At 40.5% G+C, this 19,402-nt stretch overlaps 2 protein-coding genes across 2 annotated transcripts in view; one reads left to right on the plus strand and one right to left on the minus strand.

Moving 5' to 3' along the window:
- cfap44 (cilia and flagella associated protein 44) overlaps positions 1-16,281 on the minus strand; it is a 23,165-nt gene extending 6,884 nt beyond the window's left edge. The window contains exons 1-21 of the mRNA XM_010792657.1: positions 16,197-16,281; positions 15,925-16,038; positions 15,012-15,138; positions 14,733-14,895; positions 14,021-14,123; positions 13,730-13,946; positions 12,477-12,591; positions 11,902-12,066; positions 11,198-11,356; positions 11,061-11,108; positions 10,697-10,796; positions 9,946-10,040; positions 9,145-9,354; positions 8,902-9,012; positions 7,834-7,986; positions 7,162-7,374; positions 6,246-6,388; positions 4,874-5,153; positions 3,983-4,038; positions 3,629-3,791; positions 1,232-1,284 (exon numbers count right to left, since the gene is read on the minus strand). Of these exons, the coding sequence (XP_010790959.1) occupies positions 1,232-1,284; positions 3,629-3,791; positions 3,983-4,038; positions 4,874-5,153; positions 6,246-6,388; positions 7,162-7,374; positions 7,834-7,986; positions 8,902-9,012; positions 9,145-9,354; positions 9,946-10,040; positions 10,697-10,796; positions 11,061-11,108; positions 11,198-11,356; positions 11,902-12,066; positions 12,477-12,591; positions 13,730-13,946; positions 14,021-14,123; positions 14,733-14,895; positions 15,012-15,138; positions 15,925-16,000 (2,750 nt within the window). The 5' untranslated portion in view covers positions 16,001-16,038; positions 16,197-16,281. The remainder of the gene's footprint in view (positions 1-1,231; positions 1,285-3,628; positions 3,792-3,982; positions 4,039-4,873; positions 5,154-6,245; positions 6,389-7,161; positions 7,375-7,833; positions 7,987-8,901; positions 9,013-9,144; positions 9,355-9,945; positions 10,041-10,696; positions 10,797-11,060; positions 11,109-11,197; positions 11,357-11,901; positions 12,067-12,476; positions 12,592-13,729; positions 13,947-14,020; positions 14,124-14,732; positions 14,896-15,011; positions 15,139-15,924; positions 16,039-16,196) is intronic.
- Positions 16,282-16,748: 467 nt separating this feature from the next.
- The window catches only part of pum3 (pumilio RNA-binding family member 3), a 16,267-nt gene continuing 13,613 nt past the window's right edge, over positions 16,749-19,402 (plus strand). Inside the window, exons 1-5 of the mRNA XM_010792658.1 lie at positions 16,749-16,846; positions 17,388-17,455; positions 17,536-17,724; positions 18,647-18,833; positions 18,930-19,005. Of these exons, the coding sequence (XP_010790960.1) occupies positions 17,389-17,455; positions 17,536-17,724; positions 18,647-18,833; positions 18,930-19,005 (519 nt within the window). The 5' untranslated portion in view covers positions 16,749-16,846; position 17,388. The remainder of the gene's footprint in view (positions 16,847-17,387; positions 17,456-17,535; positions 17,725-18,646; positions 18,834-18,929; positions 19,006-19,402) is intronic.

Consider the following 19,402-nt stretch of genomic DNA (forward strand, 5'->3'; position numbering starts at 1 on the left):
GTTGAATGCTCCAGAGTAACTAGTCATTCACAGACGCACCACACAAAGTTCAACCCCCGGCAGTCCCTCTACCTACTCTGCCATTGAAACCTTCTACCTGCCCTACGGAGCCGGAAGCCTCCATGGTAACGTTTTGGATATGACACTGTCATGTGAGTCAGACCACACCGAAACACACATGACTAGTTCTTAGTGACTGAGAAAGAGTACTACCAGAGGCATAGTATGTCAATAACAACTCAAAGATCGAATGTCCCAAGTCTAGAACATACCAGTCAAAGATGTTGCATTGGAAAGTTTCAGTAGGAAGATCTGTGTGGCAGTTTTCAGTTTTTGAGTGTGTAGTAAGTATGTGTATTAGTGAAATATATACATTTGTATATACTAAGAAAAATATTTTTGATGAGAAACAACAGAGGCCCACCCTAGTTTGTTTTTTAACATTGCTGTCATACAGTCATATAGGCTGTTAGCTTGACATTGTATAAATACAATCTATGGAATTGAATCCTACTCATGCAGTGGTTGGGTTTTGGACCATAGGTTGGTGGGCATTGAAGATCAACCACCCAGCGAGATCGGTCTGAGCACAAATGAACCTGGTCAGAATTTGTGGTTGCCAATGTTGACGGCATCCTCCGGCCTGTCCTACCCAAGCATCTCCGCTGGACGGAGAGACTCCCCGTCATGGACACACATGATTTCTCAAATGCGAAGTGCCAAACTATTTTTCCTTTCTATCTCTCCAGGTATAACTGTCCACAAAGACTTCTATTAAGCACTGTAAACAATACACTATCCAATGGAGGGATATCACTCAGATCATTGCTGCATATCCACATTGTGAGCTTTTCAGATAAGTTTTTGCGTTGTTTGATTCAGGGGAGCGACAGGAGGGCAGCGTGCTCCTCTTTCGGAGGAGTGGAACCAAGCCCTGTAAAAACCAAGGGACAATCTACTGGACCCCGTCACCTCTGAGACCTACTGGCAGATCGGAGTTCAAGGTCAGTGCTTTTCATCGCAAATCATTAGTAATGTTTAAATACTCAAATGATCCTTCCCATCTTCCCGATTACTTACTTCAGTGCTTAGCTTGTCAGCGTTCCGAAATACTGCAACATTGTTTTTACTTTTGTTGTGCTTTGGCAGATTCGAGATCAATGGTAGAGAGACCGGCTGGTGCTCTCAGGGCTGCCATCCAATTGTGGACACTGGAACCATCCACACTGACAGCCCAAGCCAGCTCATTGGTAACTCATGCAGGCCATCGGGCTCAATCAGAGCCTAGTATGGAATGGTAAGACAAATGAACAGACAACAGACACCTCTCAGTTGGAAGAAGTTAGGAAAATAAGCCTGTATAAATTGGCCCGGTTTGGTTTTAGTTTCTGTCTCTTCTAATAATAATATAATAATACATTTATTTGTATAGCACCTTTCATGCACAAACAATATATTAAAATTTGTATCTAGAGAACAAGATACAAACATCTACAGTGATCCTAATGACATTCCGTGAATTAAAGCTGACAAGAAATTTAAAATATCTTTAAATACAAAAAATAAGGGCCTTTCCTGGAGCTCAATACGCATCTCGGGCCTGCCCAACAAGAAATAATAATATTTAATAATATTAATAAATAAATATAAATAAATAAAGGAAATAAGCCTATGAAGAAACAGAAAAATAACAGTAATAATATGAAAGAGAATTCAAATGGGAAATGGATGAATAGGTGATTAATCAGAAAAGGAAGAGATGTGTGGCGTGTAATATATAGTATACTACTATATTTGTATTTAATTTGAGCTATTATCTATTTATTTACCTTTAAGACAATGAAGTATACGTATTAATTCATGAAGCAACATCATGTATAAATACAACGCCAGTATGCATACATGAAATGTAACTGACACTGTAATCCCCCTACCCCCCACCCTTCATGTTATTGTCCAGATCCTATTCGTGATGTTGTGTCGAGCGCATGTCCTTAAATGTAAACAAATTAAAATGTTGAAAAAAAGAAGGAAAAAAAAGAACAGACAGAAAGAACACAGTAAAAGCATGACAATGATACCAGTGAGAATTGAAAGTTAACCCAAATTAAAAGCCATATTAAAAAGATAGGTTTTTAATTCGCTTTTAAACATTTCACGGGAGTTTGCTGTTCCATAGTTTAGGTCCGTAACAACAGAACGCAGCCTCCCCAGATCTCTTGTGTGATACCCTTGGAATTTTCTAAAAGCAATTCTAATATCTCTCTGTTCTCTTGATCTTCAGTACATGGTGGACTGCAGCCAGGTCAACAACCTGCCAACTCTCAGCTTTGTTATTAGCGGTGTTGCCCTCCCTCTGGCTCCTTCTGCTTACATCAATCAGGTAAGTTACTACATGCATGCACTCAATAGGCATGTATTTGTGTGTGTGTGTCTTTTTATTTTGTTTATTAGCAATGTAATTAACCTTTCCCATCTCCTGTCTCCGCCTACAGCGCTACCAGAATGGAAACCAGTTCTGCACTGTGGACATCGCCCCCACATACCTGCCCTCTCATAACGGCCAGCCCCTGTGGATCTTTGGGGACGTGTTCCTCAGAGAGTACTACTCCATCTACGACCGCACCAACAACCGCCTCGGCTTTGCTTCAGCTGCCTAAAAGTCATCATTTTAACATAACTATAAACCTAACCAGAATATAAGGAGTGTGTGTCCACTCGACCACTGCTTCTGATATATTGGTGTTAATATATAGTTAAATCCCAGTGGTATGTTAAAATAAAGTTGATTTTGTGTATTAAAAACTAAAATAAAGGAAAATCTGAACATTAAATAATACATTTTGTTCGAGTGCTTATCTGCTGCTGAGTGTAGGAGGTCTCTGCAATGCATGTCAACAGAGTGTGGCCCCAAGCTGCACAGAGTACCAACAACAGCAAAGGCCTCAGTCCTTTCCTTGAAGAGTTCAAACATTTGACTGATCCCATATATTATTTGTTATTACAATTGTTTGTCCCTTTCTAAAATATTCTGTGATATTTACATTTCAGTATCTCTATCACATGAGATACAGCCACCTGTGCAGTGTCTACATTACAGTTCCTGTCACACCATGCTGTGTACCGCTTGCTGCTTATCCGACAGCACACCGTGACTTCCTTTGCATTTAGCCCACCTCTGCTTGGGATCATTCTTAATAATAGTGATTTGAAGCTAAGGCTTACCCGTCATGTTCCTCTCCATACTAAGAATCATACCACTTGCATGCAGGAAAAGAGCCATTGGTCTCTACCTATTCTGAATTGTGATATTGCTAAGCAAGACGACAATCCTACCACAGAGGACTCTCAGGCAGGGGGGGAGTGTGTGGGAGAGAAACTCCTTCTGGAGGGAACACAGGGGTTGTAGCCTTTACAGACCATGCACAAAAACCTATATAACACACAACAGGGAAAGTGAAAAATCCAAAAACCATAATACAAATGTTTTACCTAGCTTGTTTTTTCCCCTAGTATCATGTCTTTTGGTTTTCTTATTGACTTATTTGTCTTTAAATCGGAACATATTCTGAAGAACTCAGTGGTCGGACATTAGAATACAGATGACAGTGAATCCGGGTGTCCGTACCTCAGGTTTCAGACGGACATGCTCCGGCAGACTCTGGTTGGTGATCAGCAGCTGTTGAAACTTCTTATTCAGCTCAGCCAGCTTCTTTCGCTTCGCTGCGATCTTAAGCTCCGCCTCTCGTCGCTGACGGTCCTTATCCAGCTTCTGCTTCTCTGACTCTATGCTGGAGGGAACACAAAGTTAGATGAGTGATTTCATGACATTCTTGAGTTAAAGCCCCTTAAACCCCCAATAATGTAAAAACAATAAGGAAGCCAAATGCAGTCGGTGTCAACTTTCCGAATGACTTTTCAAAACAGAGAAAGATACAGATATATTGAAAACAAGAATGATCAACAGATCATTCGCGCTCACCTGCAGGCTGCTGGGTCCTCAATATCCTGGGCTAACGCCTCATTCTCAAGGCCCACCTGTTTGAATAACAAGACATTATACTTTTTTATATAACAATCCGTTTGCACCATAAACTGTTTGTTTTCTTGCAACAAATCTGACCTATGTGATGACCTCAACAGTCAAAGTCAACTTTTCCAAATGTTTGACACAAGCTAGGGAACACAAGGACCCCGGGCGTTCATACAAATAAGAAACACACATTTCGTAGCAATCCATTCAAATCGGTGGACAGACTGACAAATTTCCTTTTTGATAAGGCTTATAGTTAGGGCTGGATCAGGCTTACCTTGAACCAGACCCTAGTTATGCTGCTATAGGCATACGCTGTCGTGGGACTTCCACCTCTCTTCTCCTACTTCTCTCTTGTTATCTCTATGCACTCTTGTCCTCTCTTCACTTCTGGACCATGAGTCGTGGCTGTTGCTCTGGTCCTGCCTGAAGCCTACCTTATTATTTTATAGTGGTGTCTGGACGATTGTTGACATCCTCCTGGATCCGACCATTTTTTTTGTATACTCATATTACCATTTTTGTCCTTTTGGATTGTCTATACAGTATTGTCTATGTTGTCTATTCAAACCATATCTATTGCTGTCCCGTTCCGGGTGTTTCTACAAATTATTTTCTATTCGCTGCAGGGTTTTTCCGGGGAGTTTTTTCTTTGTGCACTCGGATCTAAGGATATAGAGTGTCATTTGCTGTACACACCGTAAAGCCACCGAGGCAAATGTAAAATGTGGGATATTGGGCTATTTAAATAAAATGTGATTGATTGAGTAGGGTTAGACTTTATCATCTGTAGCACACTGTTTAAAGTCTTAGTAAAGTGTTAGTAACGTGTAGACTGACCCTGGGTGAAGGAACATTTGCCTTCTTCCTCTGCATGCCTTTCTTCAGCTCCTCTGGAGGGAGCAGGCTGAAGGAGAAGAAGTTCCCGTCGTCTCCCGCCGTCAGCACCAAGAGGTCGTCATAGCTACAGCGGATGTGCCGCAGGTGTCCGTACTGGTTGTCGTGGACACTGAGAGCCCAGTAGGCCTGCATGGAGCTGAGGCTGTGGTCTCCGGGCTGCAGAGGGTAGACCCTGATGGAGCCTGAGTGCATGCCGCAGAGCAGCAGCTGCCTGTCAGAGCTGGACAACACCAACATAATACTTTAAACAGGTACTAGTAGTAATTACAAATACATCTTTATTTGTATACAGGGTATGCAGGAATCCTGAAGTCAAATGTAATTCCTTTTAAGACCTTTTTTAAGACCCTTTCCATACATTTGAAGACCTCATCGCCACTTGGAGTTTTAACCGGTTACCTTGGGGACAAACTTTACCTCACATTGACTATATACAGTATTTGATTGTCCTTCCTCCTTATCTTCCAACCATTTGGACGCAGACTTGCATTTCCCCATAACGATGTTGTTTAACAACCGGCGTAAACGGAGCTTCGCGCTATCAAGCAGTGAGCGTGCGATGTCCTGTTCAGATGACGTCAAACCCAACGGGATGCCATAAATAAAGTACACAGAATCTCACTACACACCTATGCAATGATTACATTCAGGCAGACTGTAGAATACAACCTCTTTTTAATACTTTTTAATAGCCTTAATTTTCGCTAAATTGATTTATCAACTTTTAATACATTTTAAGACCCTGCGGACACCCTGGTATAGCATTTTATATACACAGGATGCAGCTCAAAGTGCTTTAACATTTTGTTAAACAACATAAGACAAACAGACAATAAGACTTTAAATTCAAGGGTTAGGGTCAAAGGTTAAAAGCTACTAGCATACATGAAGCATATTTTCATGATACATATGACTCCATGGATTACAAGAGGCCAAAATAGATAAATACAATAAAGTAATCCATAAATGAACTTAAGAAATAAGACTAAATACAATGAATTAAAGAAATAAGACCAATAGAAGAGCAAAGTTGCTATTTAAAAGCTAATTTAAAAAAATGGTCTTCAGCTTTTGTTTAAAAATGTCGACTGAGTTAACCTCTCTAATATTTCCTGGTAGGATGTTCCACTTTTTTGGAGCGTAGTGGTTGTTAGCTGCTGAAACTAGCTGTGATAAAGGTCTGAGCCAGGCAAAAATCAATAAAGCTATGAGCCAAAAGAGGTGGAAGCTACTAGCAACTTTCTCACGTTGCATTTAGGTCTTTGAATCATTGTTGAAATATAGAATATTGATCAGTGGACCTTCAGTATACCTGAAGGTGAAAGAGCGAATGGGGTCGTCGTCTGCGTTGAGGACAGGCAGGAAGTCAAAGGGCTCGTCCTGCCGCTGCAGAGGGTCCTGGTCCTGCTCCTCAGAGAACTGACAGTGATACAGGAAACCAGAGTCATAGCCCCCCTGCAGGAGAGGGGAAAGAGAGAAGGTTGTGAACCTGTTATTGATAATACTTTTCAATCTATAGCTGTGTTTTACTATAAACATGTAGTTTGGTATTTGTACCAAAACACAGCTATAGTCTGTGTAGAGTCTACAGGGCATGTTTTCATTTCTCAACACATTATTTAAAAGTCACCTATCATGCTATTTTTAGGCAATAGCATAGGTCCCAGATATATACAAATATATAAAAAAGATGTCTATGAAGTGTTTTGCTCCGGAAGCTACTGTCTAAACTAAATACTGCCGTGATGAAACGCCATATCATGGATTATCAAGGATTCTCTCTGAACCAGTATGGAGCTCAAAGTCTTTCTCTCTTGCCGGTTATACCACAAGGTGAGTTCCTTTTGATTTCCTGCTTCTTCACACACATGCTCTCCAGTACAGGTTAGCTCTGAGTGTTAGCGATGCTAATGTAAACACCGACCATATTACGTCCAAAACAGTCGGGCATTGTTTCTGATAGCAACGTTTCTGATAGGGCCGTGGGTCCACATTTCAGATATTACGTCATATCGGACGCAAATCTGGATCAGCTCCGTTGTACCCCGTTTTTAGAGATTTGGGTACGGAGGAAAAGAGAGAGGGTTTTATTTACGACGCTGCGTGAGTTCCCCGACTCACCAGAGACACATCTTTATGTATAGAAGACATCAAAAAGTGCATTTTGCGTGATAGGTGGTCCCCTTTAAATGTAATGTTGATCTTCAGTTTCTTTTAATTGTGTGTACCATGGAGAGCCAGAAGTGGCCAGGCGATGAGTAGAAGCCGCAGTAGAGAGGACTTGGAGGCTTAGGGATGAAGATGGAGGGCAGCTCTTCCTCCACCTCCTCTTCATCTTCCTCTGGCTCTAAGTCTGGCTGCTTGGATTCTTTCAGCCTCTCTTCTCTCTCTTTCTGCTTCTTGTCCTTTGCGGCTTGTCGTCTGGCAATTTCCTGCTCTCTCTAAAAGAAAATGCAACATTTAAAACCAGTTAGTTAGTTGGTTTTATATGTTCTCCTTTTCTTTACAAGCTAATACCTCGTATGTATGTCCCATTGTGTTTATGTATTGTGTCTATGTATGTACCATTATAACCCAATTCAATTCATTTTACATTTATGTGTAAACTTACTTGCTAATAAACCTTATTCAAATTATAAATGTGTCATCATCTGTCATATTGTTTTTTATTTGTATATTTATTTCTTGAAACGAAATGTTTTTCTTAATTTTTTTTTTTTATATATTTGCTCTTTTTTTACAACTTATATCCTCTTACTGTTTACATTTAATATGACAAAACACATGTCTTGTATGTGTAAAGCTAACTTGAACTAACCCTGGTTTTGATTCTGATAGGACAACAGGTGTGTATGTACATAAACCCTACGAATGACTGATTGGAAGCAGAGGGTTCGGACCTTGATTCGAGACTTGATGCTCCTGAACCTGAAGGTTCTGCTGCTCAGTTCAGGCAGGTGGAAGGTGATGCCGGGCCTCTGGACCTCTGGGTCAGGCGGGTGCACCTCAACAACGTGACCGCTCTGACACAGGATCAGCAGCCGGTTCTCACCCTGGGGAAAACCATTAAAGAACAACAATGATCATTCCCATTAGAGAATCCTTCAATTAAAGATATTGTACAAGATTAAGGACGCTAAGATGAAAATGGTCCACAGATAATAAATAAAATAATTCTGTTGGGGAAATACTCCAGGTATAAATGTTTAGCTGTAGATAATAGCTATATAAAATATATTATAATATAATATATAAGTAAAATAAAATACAAATAATAATATAACCAGGGTTCATACACTTTTTCACCAATGACTTCTCCATGACCTTTACCTAATTTTCCATGACCAAAAAATTACTCTTTCTCAGCGGTACCACTGAAAATGGTTTATTTTAACATGGAACAGGAAAATAAGGTCTGCATATGAAACATGTATCTAAAACAAATCAAATAGTAGGCTTACTAGCTTCTACACGCTAAAGCAACTCAAATCTCTCACCAGCAAAATACCTCGTCAGTTAAATGCCATTTTACGTTTCATTACTATATGATACAGTATGTATTATCATTATAGTATTACTATTTCGGCGATTAGATCAAATGTAAATTATATTTGATGCAACTTTAGTAACATTTCCATGACTTTTCCCAAAGTTTGGGGAAAATATTGTTTTCCATAACTTTTCCAGGGCCTGGAATTAGCATTTTGAATTTCCATGACTTTTCCAGGACCTGGAATTAGCATTTTGAATTTCCATGACTTTTCCAGGTTTTCAATGACCGTAAGAACCCTGTATAACATAGAAATATTTTTCAAGCTCAATCAAGAAGCTATCTGGATTCAAGTTTTCAACAAAAAAACTTTGCAAAGCCAATTTATTTTTGGAAATAAATATAAGAATCTTTTGCTCAATCAATAACATATCCATAGATACTATATTTTGGTGCATGTGTGTCGGAGCAGACTCACGTGGGAATGAGGCGTCCACTCCAGCGCCTGCACCGGCCCGGGGACGCGCACAAAGCCGATGGGTTTGTATTTTTCCCCGACAGTGAAGAAGAAGACAGTGCTGTCGGAGCTCTGAGCCGCAGGGTGGGGGGCAGAGGGTTATGGTCAGAGGGTTTTTAACAGCATTCTTTGTTCCTGCATAAATTACCTTAAGCAAACAATGACCATTTATATTTCCTCAGGTGTTCTTGGAGAACATCTTACCCCCGTTGCTAAGATCTCTCCGTTTCGCTCATACGCCACAGCAGTTACAGGTGCTCTATGGGGCTTGAAGGCCTGTTTGAGGCGCAGCTTGGCGTCTCCTTTGGGGATTCGCCCGGTGACCACGTTCAGCCTCTGAGGGTCGTACAACTCCAGCAACCTCACAACCCCGTCCTCAAAGCCCGTGACCAGCAGACTTCCAATCTGGTTCACCTACACTCTCAAAACAGAGTTCAGTTTCCTGTCAGTACACTTCTTATGTGGTAGAATTATACATGTTTCTATTGCTTATATTATGTTGGCATAGGGATGGTCTATTATAGTGTGTTCTAACTTTATCTGTATTTTATATTGTGTTTCGATAGTGATATATATCTATAACTGTTGATATGTATATTTTTCTTTCCTACTCTATTTTATTTTTTAATTAATGTCCAATGCCTTGTTTACGATCTGCCGTGAAAATATATATTTCCCAAATTGGGTTCAATAAAGTCAAACTAATCTCATCTAATAACATGTGTGTGTGGTGTGCTGTGTGTGTGTGTGTGTGTGTGTGTGTGTGTGTGTGTGTGTGTGTGTGTGTGTGTGTGTGTGTGTGTGTGTGTGTGTGTGTGTGTATACTCTTCTAATGTCTATGATAAAAATGTTTTCGTTAATTTGTTTAAACCACAGAACTTATTTCAGGCATCTACCGATAACCAAAAACAGATAAACTGCCTTTGAGACTTGAGACTTGGAAGGGAGAAAATGCATTTCCAGATTTTAGGACTCATTCCTGCACCACTCTATGGACACACTCACCAAAGTTGGCGCCCAGCTGAGAGCAGTTCCACCCTGATTGAAGCGACTGGAGGTAAGCTCTCTTTTTGCCAGGAAGTCAAAAACTTTAACGGTACCTGGAGAAAAAGGACGGACCTGTTACGGTTTGCGTTGTCCGGAAAACTGGTATAAAAGCTTCAATGAAACTTTTTAACAAATTCTGCTTGCAATAAAAATAAGTTTTGATGTTACACTGAAGTGACAAATGTTTCCTGTTTGGAAGAAGTGTTTAATGATGAAGATTAAATAAATTGGGGCTCTTTACGACATCCTTTAGAGGAAATGTACCGCTGCGTATATCCAATCCAATTTTATTTATAAAGCACTTTAAGACCTACAGACCAAAGTGCTGTACAGAGAGATACATCAAATATAAAATCACACAGCTCACAAAACATAAAAATAAGTATAAAATCACATAAAAGATACGAACGCAAAACAAAACAGAATAAACGTAACAATTACAAAATAAAAATAAAAACAAAAACAACCATATAGTAAACACAATAGACCACTGAAAGCAAATAAAAGCTTGTTTACGAATGCTAAGGGGAAAAGGTGGGTTTTAAGACGGGATTTAAAGACAGACAGTGTGGGAGCCTGTCTGATTAGCCAGGGCAGCTCGTTCCACAGTTTAGGGGCGGCAGAGAGAGTATATCATTTGTGGTTAGATGTGTGTTATGTTACGACAACACCCTGTATGTGTGTAGGGGAGAAAGGGTATGATATTCACGGTCTAGAGTGGTCGTGGCCATCAGGTGGGATATCCTGGACACGTCCAGGCCCTGGATGGCCCCGGCGTGGAAGGAGAACAGGCACTCTGGATCAGGAGTCTGCACACAGATCACACATCAACGCTTATTTAAAGTGATAAAGCGTCTCATGGGAGTCCTCTTTGGTTTGATTTGTATCTTAAAGAGGAGATTTGCTCATTTTCAGGTCCCTATTTGTATTTTGGCGACAAATAAAAAATCACATTTTTTACCAAATGTATAAGAAAAATTGTCTTAACAGTAACAAGAAGAACCTGTTACAAGACAATTGAAATATGTGTTAACAAGGATGATAACATACTAAAGTAAGTGTATGGAACTCACAGTGTAGGTGAATGAAAGGTCCAGTTTCCAGATGGCTCCGCTGGTGTCCTATCAGGTGCAGAGATCAGGTTTGGTATTTTGATGGAGATCAGACATTACACATAGCTGTAGTTATGAGCTTCTGACTCCCCTCTGACCTGAGCGAAGCAGATGAAGGAGTCGGACGGCTGCGAGCTCTTCACCACCGAGGACAGGCACACGTTGTGTCCCACCAACAGCTCGTTCATGGGCTCCAGCTCAAACCGCCCGCTGTCACCGGTGCTGTCTGCGGTGTCGATGCTTTCAAAGTCCCAGCCCTGCAGGGGGCAAGGGGGTTACAAATTCAGACCGATTTCAAAAAAGGTGACTACAAAGAAATCAGAGTTTAGATCATCAATCCGGCTCAATAAGGTTGATAAGGATTGCCAAGAAGGGTCAATTAGCTTCAAAAAGGAACATGAAATTTCGAATTGTATGATCTTTGGCAAACCCACGTTCATGACACTTTTTTGTTCAGCAGGATCCTCTCAACATATAAACACCCCTTTACGATTTTTGAAGCGTAAATTCAATCTCGAGAGGCAAAAAGCTAACGTTGGGCAATAAACAAACTACATCGCAGTGACTTGACTTCACCACCGCTAAGCTAAAGGGGGCTAACGGTCGGTGTGATGACGTTAAGTAGTCTCATTTAGTCTCTGCACCACTCTATTATTGACACACACAAAAAAAACTACAAACAAAAGCCATTATTAATGTAGAAAAAAAGACTAAACAGTTTATTGTTAATTTAATCAGAACATTTTATGTTTTTGAAAAGATTTCTAACACGTTTGAAGAAAAACATTTTGAAGTGTCTTACCCGAACCGCTCCATCATAGCCGATGGTCATCAGCTGTCCGTCTTCCAGGGCGAACGGCTGGACCATCCCGGCGTGGCACTTCCCCCCCCCCTTACGACAAATCTCCACCTTGATGGCGTTGCCCTCCCACAGCAGCAGGTTTCCCCAATCTGAGCCGGACACCACCTGAGAGGAGGAGACGAAGAGAGGCGAGGGTCAAGATGAACTTTTACAAAATCTCCAACGCACACCAAAACAATCTAGATTGATTTGTCGCTCCACATCAATTCTGATAACTATGCCTTAACAATAATCTACCAATCATGATATGGAGGGAATTCTCTTGAAAAAATGTTATCCAATTTTTAACAGCCATAAGGTTCAGAGGAAATACTTGAATGGAAAACAGACTCATTGCGTGAGACATGAATCACAGTTTAGTGACACATCTGAGTTTCTATTGGTGTGTGAGTACACAACTGTTGGTTTGACATTTTAATGATTGAAAACTAATTCTGTAATGCTCCATCAGGTAGCAGTAAATCAATATCTAGAGAAACATGTCAGATGTTGTGTCAGAGCTGCAGGGCACACACCTTTCCATCAGGAAGATCCACGTAGCCCTTGATATCAGTCGCTGCAGTTTTCCCAAAATTTCCCATAAGCCCTTGCAATTTAAGCCCTGTGTATGTGTCGGCCATTTTCCAGAACCTGACGGAGAGGAGAAAATGTATTTTCCTCTTATTTGGAAACATTAATAACATATAATTGTCATACAACATGTAATCTTATATGCCGGTTTGGGGAGAAACTGATTACGTTTTTGTCATGGCGTGGCTCTTGGCCATAACAAAAGCGTGGAAAGGACAAGATATAAGAAAATATATTTATTACAATTACCCAACGTTAAAGGTAGGGTAGGTAAGAATGGAGAAACCAGCTCGAGTCGAGTGCGCTAGAATCTGAAAGTACGCAGCCGAAACAAATCTACCCCTTTCTTACAGAGCCCCTCCTCCAACACACACGAACGCGTACATGACCAATGAGGGCACGAGATAAGTTTGTGCACAGATGGAAGGCTGACAGGCAGGTAGGCCATCCAGTTATTTTAGCCGGGCCGGCTCAGATGATTGGTCGTGCTTCTTACAGCGCCACGGCTTCCACAGATGACATTTTTGTATATATTTTTTGTCAAAGCATTTAATGTATTCATTGCTATCGGGATGTTAAGAGCATTCCATGTGTTACAAGCAGTGTTTCTGAAGTGAATTACCTACCCCACCTTTAACACAAAAGCTACCCCAATGTGATATGTTAGTCAGTAAGATCAGTAGTGTAGATGTGGGTGTGTGAACATGGTGTGGGGCGAGGTGTTTGAATGCCAAAACGAATATAAAGGTAAGACAAAAGCATAAACGAAGTAGCTGCTCTCCCAAAACAGATGCTCTGCGGAGAGAGCGAATGAGACTCTGGCTCGAGCCTTTCACTCCTCCGGTACCGGCGGCCAGGTGCCCTCAATCAGCGCTGATATAATGTGACGAATACGGAAGGGGTCGTCACATTATCAGGGTACATTTTTTTTTTTTTAAAAGGTAAACTTCTAAATAAAGAATTATATATTACGAAGCAAATGCTTTCACATAGCAATACATGCTAAACAGTAGGAGTTACACACAGTCCTTTCTACGCTTAGGGGAAAATATGAAAGGGTGTTTTGGCTGAATCCGGACAAAGGCAGCAAATGGCTTCATAATGACATGTTTACATAAAAGATTCAAAGCCATTCTTTTTATTTTTCTTCCAGTGGGCCTAACATTGTTTTGAACAGTGCTTGAGGAGGATTCAGTACTTGATGTGTCCAGATCCTGACGATGTGAGAAGTCCCGGGTTGTATGGGGAGAAGCTGACTTGGTACACCTCCTGAGAAATGGCCTTGCAGCGCAGCATCACCTCCTCCCTCCTCCAGTCCCACAGCGTCAGCATGTAGTCGGGGTCCGCCCCCACGCTGGCCAGCAGGCTCCCGTCTTGGTTAAAATCCACAAAGCAGTACGCCCTCTCCGTACCGCCTGCAAAACATGAAAGTTAAAACATCAATGAAACATCACATTTGAAAAACTCAAAGCATCTTGGTCCCATTTACCTCTGAGGATGCAGAACGGCCGTAACGAGGGATATTCATACATTATGATGTTGGGCTGGATTCCCTTCTCTGCTACAGCGAAGCACTCTTTGCTTGGATGTGCCTTGACATACACACAACACAAATATTAAATACATTAATACCACAGTTTTTGTACATTTGCTTATATATTGATACTATTAGACTATGCTAAGGTTATGTTTGTCTTATTGAATACACCAGGTGAGAGTGCCGTAATACGTGTGCATGTCCAAGGGATTTTAAAGGGGCCCTACTATGCTCATTCTCAGGTTCATCTTTGTTTTGTGTGTCTCTACTGAAACATTTTCCCCCGCTTTAATGTTCAAAAAGAGCTCTATTTTTCTCATACTTCCTGTGTTGCAACACCGCTTTCTGAGAGATATGGTACAGAGAGAAGAGGAGAAATACAAAATGTAATTGAAAATAGATCAATAAGGCCTAACAAGAGCTATGTCTCCCTCTGGTGGTGGTTTGCGTTTAAAGACAGGTAAAAAAATGTTTGTAATCCATATCTTTTAATCTATTTTATTGGATCCTAAAATGAACTTACTGTTACAAAACCAATTTCCCCGGGAATTGTTTTTATTTAAAATTGTTATTGATTCTGAAATTGAAGTTAACCGTCTGTTTATCCTTCTCACTCCATCCCACAGACGAGCACTCTTCCCTTGAAGTGTGTACACTATCTTACCTTGATGGTGCCGATTCCTCCTCCACTGCAGGAGCGGAGGTATCTCTGCTCCTTGGTGGAAACGTCGAACAGCACGAGCAGGTTCCCGGCGATAAAGATCAGAGTGTTGTCATCCAGCAGCTGCAGGTTCCCCCTGCGCCCACTGTCATAGCCAAAGGAGTGACTGCACGCAGGACAGAATGAGGATCAAGGTCAGATTCCCTAAAGTGTCACACAACATGTACTTTCAAAAGTTGTAGGAGATGTGGTGTAACATTTAAGAACAATGAAAAAGGATACCAGAGGTGCAGGAGGTTCTCTGGGATTTCAGAGTCCGGTGTGATGTATGGTCTGGAGTGAAGTTCCTCATAATTGTAGAACTCAGAGAGTTGCTTTGATGATCCGTTTTCAGACTCAAGCTGCATCACTGGGTGTTTATCGTGAGGGAGTAAAATGTTGGAGAGGTCAAACTCCAGCAAAACTTATAGCATTGCATACAATCTTTTGTTAAACAAGGGAGAGGTTGAATAGAAATGTGGAAGCAGTTTACAGGCACCAATGATTTAACTCGTTAAATTGTTATTTGTATGTGAATCAACACATTTTTATTTTACTTTTAGATTTTACACTTCAACTGATGCTCCACTGTGGTCAGTGCTTACATACCAGCTGCTATTTCAACAGTTTACAGCTCACACACTTGGACTGTTCTCAGCAATCCTAAACTAAAATGTCTATTGCATCCATCTGCTATTTCTTAAATGACAATGCGACTGCATTACTACAAGTTAACTAACAGTGTCACTACTTGTGTTTCTTATTGACTCACTAACTAACTTAACTAAGAGTTCCTCTGACTTCAGTTTTGCATCTCACATTCACATATTTAAATGCTTCTACTTTTAGAGACATTTCATTCACTTATCTCCAGTGGTGAAATAAGTACTCACATCATTTACTAGAGTAAAAGTAGCAATATCAGAGAGTAGAAATACTCTGTTATAAGTAACACCTCTGCATTTAAATTGCACTTCAGTAAAAGTACAAGCATCAACATATACTTAAAGTATTTTAAGTTAAGGTTCTCATCTTGCAAACTCCACATGTTCATCTAAAAGTCTTTAGATAAGGCTAGGTAACGCTAGCTAAAAAAGGTGATGCTATCTGACTGTTACGTTGACGTTATACAGGAAAACTTCCACAGTTGGGCTACCTTCACCGTTATCCTGTGTAGCAGTCTCTCTCTTCTCAGTCTGTTCACCAACAGTAGTTCTGTTTTCTTCCGACATGTCCGCTGTTTACTCATCTGCTTCTCTGTTTTGGCACTCTGAAAAATAAAGAGGGCAATTTATTTTTCAAAAGTAACGTTATTTCCAACTTCACCGAACCAACGTTAAGCTTTAAACAACTCTGAATGTGAACATAACGTAAAAGACAGCGGTGGAAACTAAATTGTTAGATATTCTATATCAAAATAGCACGTACCAAAATGTTTTAACGTGAATTTTGCCTCAAATTTAACGCGTCAAACCTTTACATTTGACTGTCCAAGTCATCCGTTTAAGTTTGGGGGCGTTGCTAGGCAACAAGGTGAGTAACTCTCCCGCAAAGCATGCTGGGTAATGTAGTTCTTTCAGTGTTATCTTGGGATGAACAATGTATAACATTTCTAGACACATGGACAAATTAGATATATCCATTATTGTTTATTGAATCATTCACTCGGGTAGAAATACAACATTAAACTATGAACGTCATAACTCTGAACTCTCTGTATCCTTAGTGACGATGTCTGTACGGTGGCCGAGAGGGCAAACCATACATGTAAACATGGCCGCTCCAGGCTGTGAACGCTCTTTATACATGCCTAAAACGCCAGGAAAATTATTATTAAACACAACGTTGTTGTCGCTAATTTTTGCGTTTGTTGAGCTGATTAAAGATTTTATTGTAATGATATATATTTGTAAAGCGTGACGTCCTGCTTCTTTACGGCGTTAACATGCTGGCAGCGCATCACCCTACGTTTTACGGCAGCAAAGCTTCAGTTTGGTTGGATAGTGTGGTGCCGTAAACCGTGTTGGTCGCAGAACGCATGGGACTGAGCTGCGATAGCGTGTGTGTTTATTTGAAATGTAAGTCACCAGTAAAATGTTGTATATCCCGTTTGTTGTTCGTGTTTAAAGTAGAGATAAACAAAAAACCGTGGCGTAGGGTTGTATGTATTTTATAAAAGATGTGTTGACAGATATTGTTTATGCTATTAGCTATGTTAACTAGCATTGGCAAAACTAGCAACACCTTTTAAACGTTATCCAAGTGAGAGAAAACAAACCAAATTGAAGAAATATGCAGCATTAAACGTGACAAATAATTAATACCAGCTACATTTTCTTGAGTATTGAAGGATAAAGAAAAAGTCAGTCTTGAGATATTCGTTTTCCTGCAAGTTTTGTACGAATACTTAAGTTTAAGATACTCCTAGCGGTAAAATATTGTGATATTGATTTTGAAATGTGTCATGGAAGTGTTTAATTTCTGCAGATAGTTCACTTTATGTAGACTAACTGCTCACTCAACAGATAGGCCTGGAAAAATGTGTGAGTGTGGGATTGTGCATTATTTCTGTATATTTAATCTGTCTTCTGCTGCTGTCTTCTTGGGGTATAACTTTAGAATGGAGGCTAAATCGAAGAAACCCTTTTCTCCTAAAGGTGGAAAGAAGTTTACACAGAAAGGAAAAGGTGAGCTCTAGTTAACATTAACCAGCTATACAGCATCACTTTCAACCAGGTTTGTCATTGACATGTTTCACTTTGTCTAGATTCAATGGGGACCAAACTTGGAGGAAAACCGGCTGGTAAGAAGCCCTTCAAAGCGTATGACAACACAGGGGGCAAACCGTGGAAGGGTGGAAATGGCGGAAACAAAGACTACAAACCTGCTTTCTCCAAAGCTGGGCCTGGTCCGCAGAAGAGAAAAATGCCATTTAAGGCGAAAGACGAAGGCGAAGGTGAGGAAACCTCTACATGCTGACTTTAAAAAGATGTCAATAAGGTTTTGCATAATTTAGTCATTTACTTCTCATGGCTTAATTGAAGGGGCCCTATTATGCTTATTTTCAGGTTGATATTTAGTGTCTCTACTGTGACATGTCTCCATGCTTTAATGTTCAAAAAGCTATTTATTTCTCTTATACTTGCCTGTGCTGTAGCACCTATTTTCACCCTCTGTCTGAATCCAGAGCCCAGTCTGCTCTGATTGGTTAGCTGGCTAGCTCTGTTGTGATTAGTCAACCGCTAAGAGATGTCCTGCCCCTTAGTCTTTCAAGTACAATGTGTTGGAGCTAGCCAATATAAGTGAGAGTGTTACGTAGTGATGTCACTCTCCCACAAGTAAACATGGAGTTATAATTGCAGTTCAAGTAATATATTTTATATATCTTTAGCAAAGGGATATCAATCATTAATGCTGCACAATTTGGGGAAAATATCTGAAATTTTTTTTTGAATGGTATAAAGATTACTAAATTGGAAGAATTTATAATTTTTAGATATATTTAAAAATGATCAGGGTGTGTTTTTAGTAAGATATATACCAAACAAATGCATTTTTTTAAATACTGTTTTGTAGGCCTGGAAATCTATGAAACACCACAAAACCTAATTCATCATATTTTCACATACTTTGCCCGTAAAAAAAATTGTGCCTTCCGTGATTTGAATATTGCAGTAACCAATATTGTGATGTTGATTTAATTGTTTGACCATATTAATAACATGCACATGGACTTTTGATTAGTTGCTGTACACATTGCTCCGCTAAAAGCAGTATGGTAAAGCCTTCAATTCTGTTCCTCTGGATTCAGCCTAAATATTACTGTTGTTTATCACCGAAGTGTGGACACATTGTGAGTGTTTTCTGCGTGTGATCAGGCCCAGAGGCCAAGAAGTTGAAGGATGGCGAAGTTAAGCCAAACACAGAAGGGCTGACGGAGGAGGAGATCAAGAAGAACAGGCAGCAGGCGAAGAGGGATCTGAAGGACAGCAGGCAGCACGCGGAGAGGAAGGACATGTTCGATATCATCCGTCAGTGCAAACGCCTGTGGGGCGACCTCAGGAGGTACAACCACACAAGGGCCAGAACATATTAATAGTAGATGTAATATGCCTGTTCACTGACAGACGATGATGGTGGTGTGTGTGTGTGTGTGAACAGGAAGAATTGTGACAAAGAGCTGAAGACCAAACTGATGGGGGAGCTTCACGATCTGGTCCGCGGGAAGATCAAGCAGGTGAGCCTCACTCTGCCTCCCTCAGGAACTACAGGGCTCATTAACAGAATCCCTTGAAACATGTGATGTCGGCTAAATGACTGCAGATCGCCTGTCAATCAAAGAGTTTGGAACATAAGTGTTTTAAGATTTTATTTGGATGCACTTTATTTTAGTCCTACTGCCAGGTGCCGTTCAACCGGTAGACATATTCCCCTTTTTTGTTACAATTTTTTTTTAAACCTGCGGCCGGATAATTATACTTTCTTGGACTTGCCAAGTTAATAGCTGAGATTTGATGACACAGAGACACGTTTAAAATGGTCTAATACAGGGGTCGGCATCTTTTTGATATGAAGTGCCATTTAAAAAAAAAAATTGTTATCAGCGTGCCAACGATCGAGAACTATCAATGGGG

The sequence above is a fragment of the Notothenia coriiceps genome, unplaced genomic scaffold, assembly GCF_000735185.1.
Source record: "Notothenia coriiceps isolate Sejong01 unplaced genomic scaffold, NC01 NC01_scaffold00036514, whole genome shotgun sequence".
Lineage (NCBI taxonomy): Eukaryota > Metazoa > Chordata > Actinopteri > Perciformes > Nototheniidae > Notothenia > Notothenia coriiceps.